The following is a 17,866-nucleotide window of genomic DNA, read 5'->3' on the forward strand; positions in this document are numbered from 1 at the left end:
TCGAGGAAGTGGCTTAATGGAGTAAAGTTGTCAAACTGACAAACAGTGTTATGACATCATACTGGATGATACTAATAGCATGGAAGACTGAGCTTCAAAAATGGAAGGTGTCAACAGCATTAGTCATCCCTCTATTTGAATTAAGCTGTCTGTGTTGTTAAAATTCTCTCTTCTTCTTACAGTTTTGGAGAAAGTTTAGCAAAAGGGAATATCATTCCTAGGCTAGCAGTATCTGAGTTTCCACCTTAGCATTGTGACCTTTGTTAGAGCAGGTGACTTTGAAGGCAGAAGAAGAAAACAGAGGTTCTGGGATTTTGCCTTATAAAAGATTAGACACTTTTTCAGAGCTTTATTTCTGGTGATCACAGCTAAGACCAGAGGCCTGAATGTGGTTTTGGTTTTGCATTTTAAAAAAGGAGAGGTGGTTTTGACAGGTGGGCCCTTGCAAACTGGACGAAGTTCAATAAGGCAGAGTACACAATCCTGCATATGGGTCAGGACAATCCCAAGCACAAATACTGCTTAGACATAGAATGAATTGAACGGTCTTGAGGAGAAAGACTTGGGGGTATTGGTTGATGAAGCTCAACGTAAGTTTGTGATGTACACTTGCAGCCCAGAAAGCCAACTGTACCCTGAGCTGCATCAAAATATGTGTAACCAGGAGGTTCAAGGGAAGTCATACTCCCTCTCTAATTCACTTTTTTGGAGCCCCAGTTGTAGTACTTTGTTCACTTATGGGGTCTCCCTGGTGCAGGGAGGACGTGGAGTTGTTGGAGTGAGTCTAGAAGAGAGCCATGAAGATGATCAGAGGGCTGGAGCACCTCTCCTGTCAGGACAGGTTGAGGAAGTGTAGATTGTTCAGCTTGGGGAGATCTTAGAGCAGCCTTCCAGTTTATGAAGGGACCTGCAGGAAAGCTGGGGAAGGGCTTTTAAAAAGGGCGTGTAGTGGAAGGATGACACGTAACAATTTTAAACTGAGAAGAGGGCAGATTTAGACTGGATACTGGAAAGAAATTCTCAGGTGTGAGGGTGGTGAAACACGGGAACAGGTTGTCTGTTGGAGTTGTGGATGCTTCTTCCGTGGATGTTTTCAAGGTCAGATTGAGTGAGGCTTTGAGCAATGTAACCCCATGCAGGTGGATTGAAACTAGATGATCTGTAAGGTTCCTTCCAACCCAAACCATTATATGAAAATAGTTCTTATTTCTGTTTCCAGATTTTCCCAGATGACAAAACTTCGGACATGCAACCATTACCTGTTTAGGACAGGGTCTAAGGAGAAGGAACCCTACTGCAGCTTATAGAATGCCCTTCGGCACCATTCCTGCCCATATGTAGTACCTTAACTTGAAAAATTTGAATTGATTCAATATCAAGTTCTTTTTTGCACAAGAAAAATTCATATTTTCATTTGAAATGGCAGCATTTCGATGTGTGTTGCTTTCATTCATCAGCTTTGACTTAGCTGGACAAACTAATGCAAACTTCAACATTATTTTAGTACTGTCGCTCTTAATGACCTCAGTTTGATATGAAACGCAAGGCACATTCTAGATTTATTAAAGTTTCTCTAGCAAATTATATAACATTATATCCTTGAAGAATAAGATTAATGTATAAGGAATATTAAAATATTTTTCAAGTAATGTAGCGGATACATTAAATGAATATTCATTGAAATGCCAGGATTACTCAGATATATTTATGTGCAAAAAAATAGCAGCTGAGAGCAAAGTTTATATTGCCATATAGTGCAAAAGCATCTTTAAAAGCTATGCATATTGATTACACGTATTTAAAAAGTAAAACCTTTAGGTAAGAAAACTCATGAGCTCAAGCTTAAAAGTGACAACTCTAAATTAATAGCTTCTTTGGTAGAACAAAGTGGAGCAGCATTGCTTTTCCAAGGATAGGCAGTTCCACACTTAACAAAAAATAATATAACTGAGTGCATCTTTTGCATTAGTTTGAACTTTTAACATAATAAGATTACATTATTTTCTTAGTGTGTTAGTTTTATACCTCTTACTACAAAAATATGTGCCATTAAAAGAAGTATCCAAAGCCTTATTGTAAATGGTTATATGTCTTTGGATAAAAAAGTTTTTAACTAGTGTCGTATCTGGAATAAAGTTTGAGGTTTATTCTAGGTGAGTCTGAAGTAATCCATTAAAAATTTAAAAAAAACCACCAAAAACAAACAAAAAAATGGGGAAAATTAGCCGTGAATTTAACATGGTAGAGTAACTTAAATTTTCAGAAAAAAATTATGGAAGAAATGTTAGGGGTTTTTAGTGTAATTCTTAGATTACAAAAGCCAATTAAATTTGAAAAATAAGGAGTGTAAATAATCAAATGTGGTTAATAATTATCTGTCCCAAATAATTTATATAAAATTATTTATTCTGAATTAAAAAGGAAAAAACAAGTAAATATGAGATTTACTTAATAACGGATCATTTTTAATGAACAACAGCTCTTGTTCTTTAGGGATGGCTCTACAGGAGGTTGGTTATGGATTTTGTGTTTGCGTTTAAGCAGAATAAATAAATTTTTATGTATTCAGAGCTATCAGTAGTGAGTTCTTTATATATTGAAAGCTACAATCTATTTTGATACTAGATGGAACTAGACAAAAGGCCTTTTTGAATTTATTTTTCAAATTCTATAAAGTTTGGTCTTATTATACAAGAACAGTATTTAGGGTACCCCCTCAAAGAGACTATAGATAACTATCAGCATCAAGTTTTTTGTAGAATTGAGAAATCAAGCTGTGTTATTCTTTTGCCTCTTCCTGCTAAAAAGCATACCCTTAAAGATTCATCTAGGACTGTTGCTGATGTTTTATTTAAAGCTGGAATTGAATCTATTTATTTTTATTGCTATATTACCTCTGAAAAATTAGGCAAAAATGTCATGGAAAGAACACACATTGAATTTGAAACTGTAATTTTAATTCAGTTTTTTGTTTGAATAAAAATGCTTTGATGCCCATATAAGAAGTCTGTAAAATTAGGATAGCATATTTCAAATAAATAATTTTTTTTAGCAGTACAAGTCTAGTTTCCCTACTGTGTGTGATCCACCTTCCCCAAGTGGATCAAGCCAAGTCATCAGTGAAGTGTAATGCAGCTGAATGATAGGCATCTGTGTCCCAATCTAGATAGAAGAATCTTTTTCTATTTTTAAGCCAGTATATAGCCACTGATGCTTGAGAGCACATGTAATGCTGGTGTAGCAGTCATAGGATGAAAAGTAATTTTAAGGAAAGGACAAGGGAAGGAAATAGAACAGAAATTTCAGTTTGTGGCAAACATGGTGGTCATGTATTCTCATCCAAACAAGTAGAAAAAAACATGATACAAAGTGTAAGATTAAAAGTGTACAACTTACAGTACTGATTTGCTAAGCAGAAATTAATAACGTGTTAAAATTGCACAATAAAATTAAATAACTCATTGGAGTAAAAAGAAGTAGGACAAGACACCAGACTGACTGGATTACGAAAGGTTTTTCAACTCTCTGGAAGAAAACCTGATCATCTTGGGTGTATTACATAAGATCAAATGAGATTTGAAAGACATCTGTGAAAATTTTAGCCTGAAAAGTTTATTGAAGGCTCATGTTTAATTTTCATGTAAATTACAGTTTAGTAATCCTCTGTTTTAACTACAGAACTTTTTATTCAGAACTGTAATTACTGCAGATAAATAGTTGTTGAAGAAACTGACTTATTATTACAGAATGGATGCAGAAATATACCTAGGTTTTGTTTTGTTTTGTTTTGTTTTTCTCCCTGCAGATTTGGAATGGATGCAGAAATATACCTAGGGTTTGTTTTGGTTTTTTTCCTCCCCTCAAATTCAGGGTAACTACATGTAACAGAAAGTACACAGCTCTCTATGTTTCCAGTGCTTCCATATACTGAAAAAAAATATTTAAAAAATAATCAGGGAGATTTCTAAAAACTCAAATGTAATTAAGGTCATTAATAGTGATGCTGGTTGAATATATAGTAATTACCATATGGAAAATGCTGGTTTGCTCCAGCCAGTAATGACAGGTGCTTGAAGCTATCTGGAAAGGGCAAAAGCTTACTGACCAAGGGGGACAATGAAGAAGAAAAGAGTGGAGATTAAATATTTAGGTAGATTCATATGTTCATAAGATTTGTGCTCACTCATTTTTAGTGGTGATTTCCCTCTGTAGTACTGACTAAACTTTGTTTCTTTTGTTCTATGAGAACTGACAAAATAATGACCTGGTTGTTGCATAAAATGGGCTAAGGATTTTGGTTTGTCACTGAAGCCTTGGAGCGAAATGCTAAAGAGATAAAGTCAAACTGGGTTTATTTCAGAACTCAGGCTTTAAGGAGAGACTTAAATGCATCAAAAGTGTCAATGAAAGTTTAGAAAAGTGGGAGTATAGGTAAGCATGGGTTTATTATGCTTCTGTTTGCAAGAGTATTCTCTGTTTTGTGTTGTTCATTGAGTTCTAAGAACATCAGGTTCTGGACTGAGATGTTTTATGTGTTCCCATTTTTTAGGGGAATACCTACTGAAAGCGTTGTGCAAAAAATATTGTGATATAAATTATATAAATATATGTAATAGAGTTTTAAAATGCATACAAGATGTTCCCTCCAAATCATGATAGCTGTTTTTCAGAAAGGTCATCTCTGGGCTTTATTGTTTATTTAGGGCTTCCAGAAAAAAATACTTCATTTTCCAAACTTAAAATTTAAAGAGAAAAAAAATGTTGTTCTAAACATTCAAATATGTAAAAAGTGCAAAAAGAAGTTAAGAGTTCCTTACAAAATAAAACATATTTTAATAGCTCAAAATACTTAAGGTCAAAAGTAGAAAGAAAGCAACTTGACCTGAAAGCTTTGCTTTTGAGACATGTCAGAGATTAGAGTATTTACAGGTAATTTGTGTGAACAGAATAATTGAATTTATATATAAAAGCAAGAAAAGAAAAGGAAGTAGATTATAACTTCTACTGTGCTGTAATTGCGAAGCACAGAAAAATGATTCGGGAAAATAATGAGTCCAGAGTAAAAATCTGTGATCAGAGAGAAAAATTCTGTATGGAAAAATATCTTGTAGCAGTACAAATGTATTAATTTCTGGGAGGCATCACATTGCAGTGACAACTAAAATAGCAGCTCCACAGAACTTGCAGTTGTGCATTAGGGAAAAGGTAAATGTACTCCTAGCATGCTGGAGATGCATCTCGACTTGATCAGTTTGCTAGAGATGGATTATGATACTTAAAGTATCTGTCCTATGGAGAAAAAGTGACTAAAGGCTTTTCATATCAAAAGCAAGCCAAAAAGGCTTCATTCTGTATCTGTCTTCATAGTGAGAGATAGCCATTTCTTCCTTTTATTCCACTCCCATATTTTAATGTTCCATCTTCTGCAGCTTAATTTCCTCTGTAGCCTTTGAAAAAGAATCTTTAGAACAAATTTTTGGTGCAATGAACCATATCTACCTCATTCAAACAGCTGCTGACTTGTCAAAGAATTCAAATAGGATTTTTTGTGTTATAACGTCTTTCTTATTCTGATTATTAGTGATTTTCTTCAGAATATATAAGCAAACTCACATCTGTAATTGCTTGCCTAATCCCAGAGACCTGTCTGAAAACTGGCAGCACATTATCTGCCTTTTCATTTCTTGGTACCTGAAGTTGACTTAAGAAGCAGGCCACACACCCATTGGCACCACACCAGTTTGGTACATGGGTTCCTTTTGAACTGTTTGGCAGAGACAGTCTTGCTCAGGATATTTTCCACTTTGCCAGTCAGTTTCAAAACCTTCCAGCCTTAATATGGGAGATTACCACCAACATTCTATTCCAAACAAGATCTAGGGTAGATTTAGGAAGCCCCTGAACTCCACTGTAGCAAATGCTGCAGAGATTTAAGTTAATTTAGATCACCTGCTGCAGCCTTGTCTTTCTTGGGCATTCCTTTCCCAACCTGATCATCTCTCAGCCTGTCTGAGTTTGTCAGACTGCTAACTTCAGATGTGTTTGAAAATATTTTGTTATTTCTTTTTAAAGTCTTTATCAAGTCATCACTCAACTTTGGGGTTTTTTTTTGTTTGTTTGTTTGTTTGTTTTGTGTGTGTGTGTTCTTAGAGGTTTGGGTAGAGGGAGGCAACCTTGTTAATTTTCTTTCTAAATAACAGTTTATACTCTTTTCTATTTCCCTTAATTCTACAGAATTTCTGAATGTGTTGCTATACTGTAATAAATCCCTTTGTCCTGGTTTTTAATTACATAGCCTGTGTAAATGGAAATTTACTGTTGACATTTTCCTTTGTTGGTTCCTACTTCAACTTTATAGACTTCTGTTTTACCCTTTTCTGTGGTTTGTCTTCGTTCTTGAAGGTTGGAATGACCCAAGCTATGGTCAACCTTTGAATTTCTTTTGGTCTTTAGCTGAGAACTTCTGTGTTTAGGTTGCAGATAATTTGCTCTGTTTTGGTCTAAGGGAATCTTCCCTTCTTGCAGAAGTCATCTCTCTTCATACAGTATTTTTAAAAATTTTTTATAATTGGTTATAATTGATTAAACTCAGGGTTATATATATGTCAGAATCCTTTAATGGACATTCAGAAGGCTTCTGTACCTCAGTGATGTTAATTTTTATAAATCTTAGGATACTGAGGCTATTCCAGAGAATGGAAAACTATTATTTTGCTGGTATTAAAAACCAGTAAAATGAATGCACGTCAATTTAACCTGAATAAAAGATGAGTAAGGATGTATATGTGAAAATGTAAAGAAAATAATACTAAGCTAGTCAGACACATTTTTCTTGGTGGTAGGGTTTAGAAATAAAATCACATACTGTGAACGAGGAATCAGAGCATAAAGCAGTGTCTCTGATAAGAGTTTGGTTCACAACAGAAAAAATCCAACAGTGGAGCTCCCAAGGCTAATGCTGTGGTACAAGAGCATTGCTGATGTGACTCTTCAGTATATATTTCAGGGAAGTGTGAGTAGGAGGCTTAAGGTTGTTCTCATCTCATACAAGAAACTGACAAAGAGGAATACTGCTAGCAGTTTTCTGAGTATGCATTTTAAAAGGTGCAAACAATGTTTTATGTCTGCAAAATATTACCATATGAAATATTTGCATTTTGGAGATCATAACTTATGATGATACTTTGGGTTCAACCTCTTCCATGCTTTTGGCCTTAATTGTACCATTTATACAAATTTCAATTATTTAAGAGTTTCATAATCATCAGTGTCAGCAGAATTTATGCTCTGTCCTTTTAATTTCATGACCATAAAAATGCGTGGGATAAATTGTGTTCTGTGGCTTCATAAATGATCACCAAAATTCAAAGGGAGTATCTGATGCATTTAAAATTTTATATTCATCTTTAGAAATTCCTATCCTTCTTTTTTGGACTAGATAGTACAAAATACTAAAGGGAACAAAACCTGAATTTCTCACCAGTTTATCATGTAATTAAATGTGGCTTTGCAAGAGTTTATTGCATGTTTGGGTTATTTTTTTTTCTGGCTAAACTTTTACTAGCCATTGATAACAAGAGCTTGGGATAAAATAGGTAATAAATAGGATAATATTGATGTGCAAGTGTTTTGATACATGTATTTACAAACCTTAAGTGTTCTCTTTAGTGCCAACTTGTTTGTCATCACAGTAACTCAGAACCTGTCTCAAAACCTGATGAAAAGAGTACTGACATATAAATCAGTGTTTGCTCAAACATATGTTTGAGGATGGATTCTCTGTAACTGAAAATTCTGATTTGTTTAATGAATAGCTTGTAGTTCTGAATCTATGGCGGATGAGTTTTTAATTAAAAATTAATTTGGAATTTTTTTTTTACATTGACTTTGTTGAAGGAAAACAGCAAAAATGATACTTAAAATTCTGAAACAATTCGATAGTCTAGGAAACTAATTTTCCAGTATGCCAATTCTATTCAATTTCTGTATATATTGATTTTGTTACTATTTTGAATCCAGACAAGAAGGGATTAAATAATTCAGTTGTTTGACAGCAATTAAATCCATTTATGATTTGCATAATCTCAATGTGAGCAATGACTGTCATTTCTGCTAAAAGTAAAAATTTCTCATTTATTTGAATGCTGCTAGGATTGATCACATCATGAGATGATTTGTGAGGATCTTTGTATTTTTTAATATAGGAGGAAGTTCTTCAAATTGCAGAGTGTGGTTCTCCGTAGAGATTAAAAGCAAACCTGCAGCACCAGTAAGAAAGATAGATGTGAAATGCAGAGCTCTGGTAAGATTACTCTAAATGTTTAATTTTGTCCTTCTGCATTAGAAGAAAAATGTATTTTTTTATTGTTGGTCTGGCTGATATGAAAGAGGATTAATCAATTTTATTAAGTGTCCATGCACAATCACTTTTTGAATAATAAAACTCAGTGCTTACTAAGACTTCATTTAAGCTCAGTAATATGAACTAAAATGGATGCTAGGAAAAAAGTGTCTACTTGAATAATTGCATTTTTATTCTGCTGATGTTGGCTTCTCATTTTGGATCTCAGATGAGGTTGAATTCTGTAAAAACTTTATGCAGTTTCTGTACAGTCCACAACAGAATAAGTCTCTTTTGTTACCCTCCTTCCTTGCACATGCCAATGTATTATTATCTTCTAGATTTCATTAATCATTGGAATGTATTCAATAATATTTTATTAATAGATAAATACATAGTTTCACTCTCAAAAATAACTAATCTATGTGAATAATTTTAGATGAGTGATTACATTACACTAAATAAGTAGTCTGTTTTAAATCACTTAAGTATGTGGAGATAAATGTTTAGAATATTTGCTTCATTGATGTTTTTAGTCTGCAAAGATTAGTAATTGTATTTGTCTGCTAACTACACTTTGTAAGGTTTTTATTTTTAGAGTCAAATATTTCATAATATTTTTCTTATCTTCCATAAATGGATATTTGCTTTATCATCAAAGCATCCCACTTTTTGCATTAATTCTAAGCAACTAAGAAATAATGAATCGAAGAAGGGATGCTGCTAACAGGTTCTATGAATAGAAGTGACTGGTATGGTATTTTACTGCTGGAATATTTTTTCAAATAAAAATATATGGTGAGAGTACTAGGGACTAGTACTCTTACTAGTACTAGTAAGACTACCTCTTCCAGTAACCTGGGAAGAGCAACAAGGCTGCTCAATGCTTTCATGTAGGGGGAAAATTCAAACCAGTAAGCATTTCTCAAAATATTTAAAATATCACTGTTCATATATTACTTCTGTCTTTCTGTGAAGTGTTGAACCCTAACTTGGAACTTCTATAATGCTGAAAAGCAGATAATGATATCTTAAATATCCTAGTGTTGGGTGAACATGATGACAGTGAGGTTTCTGGTGATAGTAAGAAACACAAAAGGTAGACTAAACGTACTTGTGATTTGAGAACTTAAAAAGAATAGTGTAGGTTTTTGTCCTACAGGTTCATGCAATGTATTGCATTTCTATCTGTTGTGAAAATACTGCGAAAATGGTAAAAGGAAAAGCTAGATTTAAAGTATATTATTGATTGCTATTGTGTAATAAATTCTCAAACTGCATTTTAACTCTGCCTAGAATTTTAAATCTAATTAAGTATGTAAACTGGCAAAAGCAACTTACAGTAAGATCTGACCTACTTTTACAATAAATAGGGCACTGAGATTCTTGACCCAAATAGTGATTATTACTTTATATGAAGATGAAGGAAGTAAAGAAGCAGCTATACCTTTTTAGAGATATTCAGATGGAAAATCTCATAAAAAACTCTTTCTATCGATGAATTTTTAAAATATCACAAGGATATGTGACTAAAAATAATATGCATCGTTATTATTACAGAATTTCTATTACTGAATTGACTGTTTACATGCCAAACCGTTCATCTCGGAGTGGGAGAGCTTTCTGTCCCTAATATAAGTGACTGGGTTTATCCTAGGTAATTTGTCACTTCAGACTGCCAGTGTGACACTGGTTAAAAAAACTAATGCAGTACTGACTGCTAAAGGATGGTCCAAATACAAGCAGCAAGGAAACAATGCTGGCAGTACTGTTATTAGAACGGTGTTCACAGAACTGGTTCTCAGAGTTTAAGAACTGTATGGAAATACTGAAAGAAAATCAAAGATATCCACTAAAAATATGGGGACTGGAAAAGCAGGCCTTGTCTTATGAATGCTAAGTATCTCTATCAACCTAGTTTGCCAGGGGAGAAAAGGAGAGCAAATATGATCATTCAGTAAAGAATATTGGAAAGATCACAATATATTCAGTTTCCAGTTAGCCTTCTTTAAGATAGGTTGAGTTCTCATTACACCGTACCCTGCCCCCCCAGCAAAGAGATAACAAGTAGCTGTCTTATAAATTCAGGCCATTATGTAATTTCTGAATTACACTGAATAGTCACAGCCTCAGTATTTGTCTTTTAGGCCATTAAAGGGTATGTTTTCACTTGTCTTTCCTCTATAATTTTTCTGGGCTCTCTGAAACTCTGTACTCATTGGACTCTCTAGGCACAGTCCATAAAGAGTTCAATAGAGTGGTTTAGACCTTGGTATGTACCCCAGACTCATAGCCATGGGTGGCCAGAAATATCAAGGGGAAAAGCAAGGGTATGTACATACAGTATGGCACTCTAACACTTTAAAGGGTTTTCTATTTAGCCTTTTTGCTGAGTTGCCAGGTCTATCCTTAAATTTATGTATACATTAAATATCCATAACCGCCTTTGACTTAGTATTTCAGGTGTTTACTGACCATGATGTAAGAACCATTGCCTTTATTTTTGGCTGTGTTCTTTTTTGTACTTTGATGCCTCCTAGTTCTTAAATTAGTATTCAACTGTCTGCTGACATGCTCTATCTAGTCTCTCCATGCTAATCATTATTTTGTGGACTGCAAAATAGCTATTCTTACTTATTTCTCTTCCAAGACAAAGGGTATGATAAGGTAGTCATCTTCACTTGTGTTCGCCACTTGGACCTTAATATTTTACTCTGGTAATATTACTCCAAAAGCATTTATTAAAAAAAAATAATTTTCAAACATGTATTTAAAGGAAGAAAGCAATTAGGATTTTAGCGGTGCTTGTCCTCCCACTGCTTCACTTGATGCAGTTTGAAGTGTTTTTATCAAAACCAAGCTTTCAAAACTTATCTCTACCAGTTAGCCTTTTAAGTTTTTAATCATTTGACATGTCAGAGTAATTATGAGATAGTTAAGCTATATCTTAACATTATAAATTTTACTATTTAAAAAAAATCCAATGCAACATTAAAAAATCAGACTTCCATTGGTGGAATTTAAAGCATTAGGTGAAAAGTAACAAGAACTGCTGATTGCCATTGATCCTTAAAGGTGATTCACAGCACAGCAGCTTCTCATATAGAAGTTAATCTATAAAAAACTTCCTTGATGCCAATAATTGACTATACCAATCATTTAAGTGAAATCTTAGAGGTGGTGTTAGGAAGACCCTCATTAGTTTTTCTACTCTCAAGAATCAAGAAAAATGTCTTACTCATAAACTGCAATGAAAATTGAATCATGAAGCCCTAATAATAGAACACTTAAATAAAAGAGAAACTTTTTCTTTGCCAAATGCAAGTTTATTTTCTAAACACCATCCATATTAATAGAAATCAGATCAATTGATGAAGGCTGGAAAGGATTTAAGGATGTATTCCAACAGTGAAGGATTCCTACTCTTCTTGATTGTCAAAGCTTGGTACACAGGGCAACCATTACAAGTACTTAGATTATCAGCCTTTTTATGGAGGAGAGATATCATCAAATATTGTTCATACTGAAGTAACCTGGTCAGTCCTTACACTGCCTATAATGACCACCTCCAACCTTAAGTTGCAACTTCATCAGTCACTGCTCAGATTCAAACTCTGGTTTTTTTGCCAGCTGATCATTTTTTCCAACATATCAAAAGCAATCTATATTCTGAGTAGGTCTTTTGTCCATGTCCTTTGCTTTCAGTTTAGCCCAAGAACCAGTTCCAAAAGTTTGCATTGCTGGCCAATAAAGAACATTTCTTCATAGTCATTAAAAACTCCATCAATTTTGCTACTTATATAAACATTTTCAGAGCACTGTGCTATAAGTTATTTCCATAAGGAAACTTTGGTTTTGTGAGGCTTCTTTACTTATTTTATAATTTAAAAAAAACCCACTAACTTTTGTTTTGTTCTGCATGATGTAAGGGAGATTAATGTTGGAGACTTGTCAGGTTTGACCCTCCACAATGCAGATTTCAGGTTGCATTTCACCCTGTCAACTTTTTTTAAGAGGATGACTAAAGGCTAGTTCAGGGGAGAAGGGAGAATGTACCATCTGTGATCATTGTCTGCCTACAAATTTCTACCTTTTTCTTTCATGAATGCATTAAGGTATTTTTATTTAATTTTGTCTTCTCCAGACCAGCTGGTGGCATCCTAATTTCAAAAGCAAAGAAAACAAATCTGTAACAGCAGAGATTGTCCAGGGTGCAGAAATGTACTTTCAAATGTATATTTTAAAAATAATTCTAAAGTATATTTCAACATATTTGTGGGTCTGTTGGTGACTTCTAGATAATACAGGCTGAATCAGGCAATACCTGGCAGCCTTTCAAATTCATTATGACTTCTAAAAGTCAGGCTAACTTTGTTTGTTTCTTACAAGTAATGTGATTTGTCCCATGGAACTAACATTTCTGTTGATCATGAGAATGCTGTTCTACATCTCTGAGGAGCTGAGGAGCAGTACACTATTATTTTCAGCTAGAACTGAAAACACAAGGCAGAAAGATCAGCAAGAGTTAAATTGGAACTGGATTCGCCTTAGCACAATTTAGCCTACTGTACTAAGAGAGGAGGAACCATCCTTTTCCTGTCTCAAAATCCTAATCTATTCTTTAGACAGTAGGCTAGCAGGAGAGATGGATAATAAAATGGAATTGTTATTAGTCTTACTTCTGGGTCAATTCCTCAAACTCCTGTCACCCAGTTGCAGAAATGATTTTGCTTTATAATGGACATACAAGCTGTAGATGGGAAGTAACATCCTGGTCAACTCAGTGATGGCTTTTATTCTCATGGAATAAACTTGCTCAGGGACTGGTTTCTCTCAAAAAAATCATGAAATGTAACAGAAATAAAATGTAACACTTGAGAATGTAACAGAAATGTACCACTTGGGAATCATGGCTTGGGGACAGGGAAACCATCTGTGGGATATGTTACTCTGTTTTAATTCCGTAACTGTTTTACAGAGACCAACAACAGTAAAAGATTGTACAAAAGATATGTTAATTTTCTCCAAATCATGCCCATTCCCTGAAATCTCTGCTTCTTTTGCTCAGTTACTTGAAGGGAAACCCCAGGGCAAGATGCACCCATGTTAGACTTCCAGTTCACAGCAACAACATGTTTTTTGTGGGTCTCTCCTGATCACCCCCACTTGCTACAATTTAATTCCTATCACAGGGCAGTCCTGGAGTGAGCGAAATGAACCTCTTTTGGTAGTAATGTAACAGAAGAATATTTCCCAGGTGCTCAAATAATGTTCTTCATCCATCAATGGGTGTTTAAGTTCCTGGGAGTGAAAGAGAACTACTCATAAGAAAGTCATTCATGGTCGCTCATACTGTGTGGTTGCTGGGTACTCACCACCAACTATTTTGCTCTCTGTTTCTGCTCTTTTGGGTTCTTGCTACTCCTACAGATAGATCATAGTACCTCAGTAAATCTTCCTGTCAGAAAAGACTGTGTCATGTTTATTCTAACAGGAGTTTGCATTTGCTGGGAACTGTATTGTGTCAATAGACAAGTATAAGGAAGAGAGCTTCTTATAAATACAACCAATTCTAAAGTAGATCTAACTTAGAATTTATGTCTCCTCTATAATTTTTAAAATTATTTACTTAATTAAAAGTAAAAAGCATGTGATTAAGGATATTTTGTAATTATGTAGCTTGGCAATTGAAAAAAGTGACACACTGATGTCATTGCTGTGGTACCTTAATTTTTAATTAATCCTAAAATAAACTGCAATCTGAATATTGTTATGCATGGCTGATATTTTTGTCATGTTCTCAGAAGTGGAGTAATCTGAAGTTATGAACCATGCCCTAAGAATTTTTAGAATATGCTTTCATAACAACTGATAACATCAAAAGTAACATTCTGCAGATGAATCATAGCAACATGGTTTGTGGAAGAAAAATAAATTTAGGAAGTGGTAATTATTAATCACATCAAGTAAAGGCAGATGGGCAAATAAATCAGACCAGGATGTATTTATATAGCCCATAAAAATACTGAAAAAGGAGTTATCAAAAGGATGGTAAATTACTAGAAATATTAGAATATGAGTGAAAATTTGTGATACATAGCAGCTCCTAACCCCCTGTTCTCTTCCCAACAGATGCATGAATCAGTTCTGTAATATAACACAAAAGAGCTAATGTAGATTACAAAATGACAGCTGAGCTGACACTAAATGCCATTGAAAAAAAAAAAGTAAGGTTAGATCTAAACCAAGTAATTAAAGGAGTGTTGCATCAGTGCTAGATGAGTGGCTGTATATGAAAAATAACTGTCAAGTGAAGAGAGTAGCTTTGCATAATTAAACTACAATGTCACTTAGTCCATGACTACTGTTATTAGCCCTGTGGCTTATAAATCAAACAAGAAGAGATTTTGTTCGAATACGAAGCACAGCAAGACCATAGGAAAATATTCTTTAAAAATTTACTCATTGATGTTATCTGGTATACAGATTGTATAGCTTAGTGATAAAGTAACATCACTGAAAGGAAAACTTAATGATAAAACTCTGTTCTGGATATATCTCTGTAATTATTTTCTTTCTAGTCAATGGAACTCGTGCTACATTTTTAGCTCAAGACAAAGCATGGTTGTATATACACTCTGTAAGGCTGGGGTTTTTTTCAATGGGTTTTTTTTTGTTTGATTTTTTTTGTTTAGTTGGTTACTTTGTTTTCCTTTGTTTTTAATAACAATGAGAAGAACTTGCAAGAGAATGGGAATTGTTTCGTAAAAAGATGTAATTATCTTAAGCAGAAAATTTCAGACTATGTATGGAGGGTCTTTCAAGTGATGAAGTTTTCTTCCTTCTGCCAAAGTAAAACCTTTAAATCTGTCCTTCCCTTGTTCTGAGTGTCTAATAAAATTGGATGGACTGCCACTGGTTTTCCCAGTGGTGATCCGTGTGAATTAATAAGCAGTGAGAACTTGTGCAATATAAAGAAAAAGGAGAAAGGGATCTTGTTTATTAATTCCATTCTTATAAAATTTGGCCATGTATAACAGGAAGGTGCATATTTTATGTGAGGCTAATTTGGTAGGAATACTACTGTTCTCACAAAATGAAGCCATTTCCCCACTTCTCCAAAATAGTATCACTGTGTTCCCGTGATCAGAATATTGTTCAGAAATGTTGGAGTGAAATTCAAATGCTATTTTATGGTTGTTATGCTCTAGAACATGGATTGAAGCAGCTAGCTTATCTATTCTGCTGGGTTTCTATGGACAATATGCATAGATTCTGGATCAGCAAATTATAATTAAACAGCATCTTTACAATTGGCAACCAGTTTATCCACACATACAAACATTCTCAATCCATATTTGAATGAGAAACTTCAAGTAAGTATTATATAACTAGGTGATTACAGATTTGATTTGCAAATAGATGCTGTGTTGAATTTTGTAAAATGCTGTTAATCCAGAAATTGCTTGCATTAAATTATACAATTTTAGCTAGCATTTTTACTTTATGGTAAAACCGTAACCATATTAGATGGTTTGTTCTATTTGAAAAGAAATCCAAATCTTTCCTCTTCTTTTTCAAAGTAAGGAATTTCTATTTTCTATTATTTCTATTTCTATTTCTTTTTCTATTTCTCTTTGAAATAAGGAATGACTATGTAATTGGGACAATATGAACGTATCTCTGCCACTTGATCATAATTCTCTGTAGACAGGAGGGACTGTGTCTGTTACTGCCTTAAGTTTGTGCTTCAGCATTTTTAAAACAAATTTATTGTTTTATTTTAATTTCTGGTATGAAGGTATGTGAAAATTATTGCAACTGAAATCTTAGCAGACTAAAGAAAAGGTAAAGTCTTGGTGGGCTTAGAGAGTACATTAGCTTCATCTCTATAAGTATTGGTATAAAAGTAACCTAAAGGTCACACAAATGGTTCCTTGCAGCAGGTTTCTCTATTGAAGAAATTCCAACTTAAGTTATTGAGAGAAATGTGAAGTAAAAATTAGCACTACTCATTCCACAAAGAAAGAGATACTGAACATGTACTCAGTAATTATACATTTATATATTTCTCCAGGATTTAGAAAGCATAATTTGCAAAGAATTTTAACAGTAAAAATTTAAAAGGCAAATGACAATGCACAATTCATTATTCATTAATTAAATAGCACTTCCAGTTATTATTCATTTGTACATTTGCAGGTATTTTTAGTTCTAAATGCAGAGATGACAATTTAAAAAAAAAAAAAATTCTACTAATTAATTTTTAACTATCTGCAGTCATTGACAACATTGTAAAAATTCACAGTTTTTAAAAATTCTTCTTAGTTACTGTATTTTACTTTGGTGTTTACTGTTTCCCTAATGGGGAACAGTAATACAGAGGCTTAAATTAGGCTGATATGTTCAGGTTCTTTATCTCAAATTGTTTATGAAAAAAGGACTGTAACAGTTTCTCTGCCTTACAAATATTCTAATGGGTTTATTCTGGTTGTATGTAGAGGTCAAAAAGTAAGCCAGGTGTTTGTTTTTTTTGTTTTGGTTTGTTTTGGTTTGTTTGGTTTTTTCCATGTAAAATGTCTAAAAGTCTCTCAGTTACTGCTTTGAGCACATTTCCTAGAACCACAGAATCATAGAATGGTTTGTTTTGGAAGATACATTAAATATCATCTAGTTCCAATTCCCATGCCACGGGCAGGGACACCTCTTCAGGTTCTGCAAGGATGTTATGAGGTCTCCCTGGAGCCTTCTCTTCTCCAGGATGAACAACCCCAACTCTCTCAGCCTGTCTTCATGGAAGAAGTGCTCTAGCCCTTTTGATCATCTTTGTGGCCTTCCTCCTAGATTCTTTCCAAGAGCTCCATGTCCTTCCTGTGTTGGGGGCTCCAGAATTGGACACAGTACTCCAAGTGGGGTCTCACAAGAGCAGTGTAGAGGGGGAGAATCACCTCCCTCAACCTTCTGACCATGTTTCTTTTGATGCAGCCCAGAAAGCCAGCTGTAGTCAGGGCTGTATGAAAAGAAGTGCACATTGCTGGTTCAAGAGGAATTTTTCATCATCATACAAGCAGTTGTATATTTAATAGAGAAAATTCCAAGTGTATTTTGCTGGTTTGTTAAATTCAGGAGACTTTCTAATCTATCCATATATTTGAAAAACAGTATTAGCTGTCTCAAAAGGAAGTATCTAGTATGTGAGTACCAAGCAGAGTGTGTACAGCAGGAGATAATCTAGAGGGGTAGGTCTGTTTTGAACAGTTTCTCCTTTAATAAAGCCAAATGCCTGGAAGGGATTGAATTTGGTTTCCACATAAGTGCAGAGACAACAGGGTTTTTTTATTCTCTGCCAACTGGGAGCCCCCGAGAGTCACATAAGTACTTAACATTTGATAATATAACTCTGAAACATACACTGCCCACCCCCGCTGCCTCTTTGCTCAGTTGTGCCACTGTTGCCTTTTGTAATAGCGACCAGATTGGTGCCACTTATGCACTGTGCCTGCTCTCTTCAGTGATGATTTTTAA

At 34.4% G+C, this 17,866-nt stretch overlaps 1 protein-coding gene across 1 annotated transcript in view; it reads left to right on the plus strand.

Annotated features, from left to right (window-relative positions):
- Positions 1–17,866, plus strand: part of CFAP47 (cilia and flagella associated protein 47) — a 296,044-nt gene that overhangs the window by 180,255 nt on the left and 97,923 nt on the right. The window contains exon 51 of the mRNA XM_030456465.1: positions 8,205–8,302. Within this exon, the coding sequence (XP_030312325.1) occupies positions 8,205–8,302 (98 nt within the window). The remainder of the gene's footprint in view (positions 1–8,204; positions 8,303–17,866) is intronic.

This window comes from Calypte anna, chromosome 1, assembly GCF_003957555.1.
Source record: "Calypte anna isolate BGI_N300 chromosome 1, bCalAnn1_v1.p, whole genome shotgun sequence".
Classification (NCBI taxonomy): Eukaryota; Metazoa; Chordata; class Aves; order Apodiformes; family Trochilidae; genus Calypte; species Calypte anna.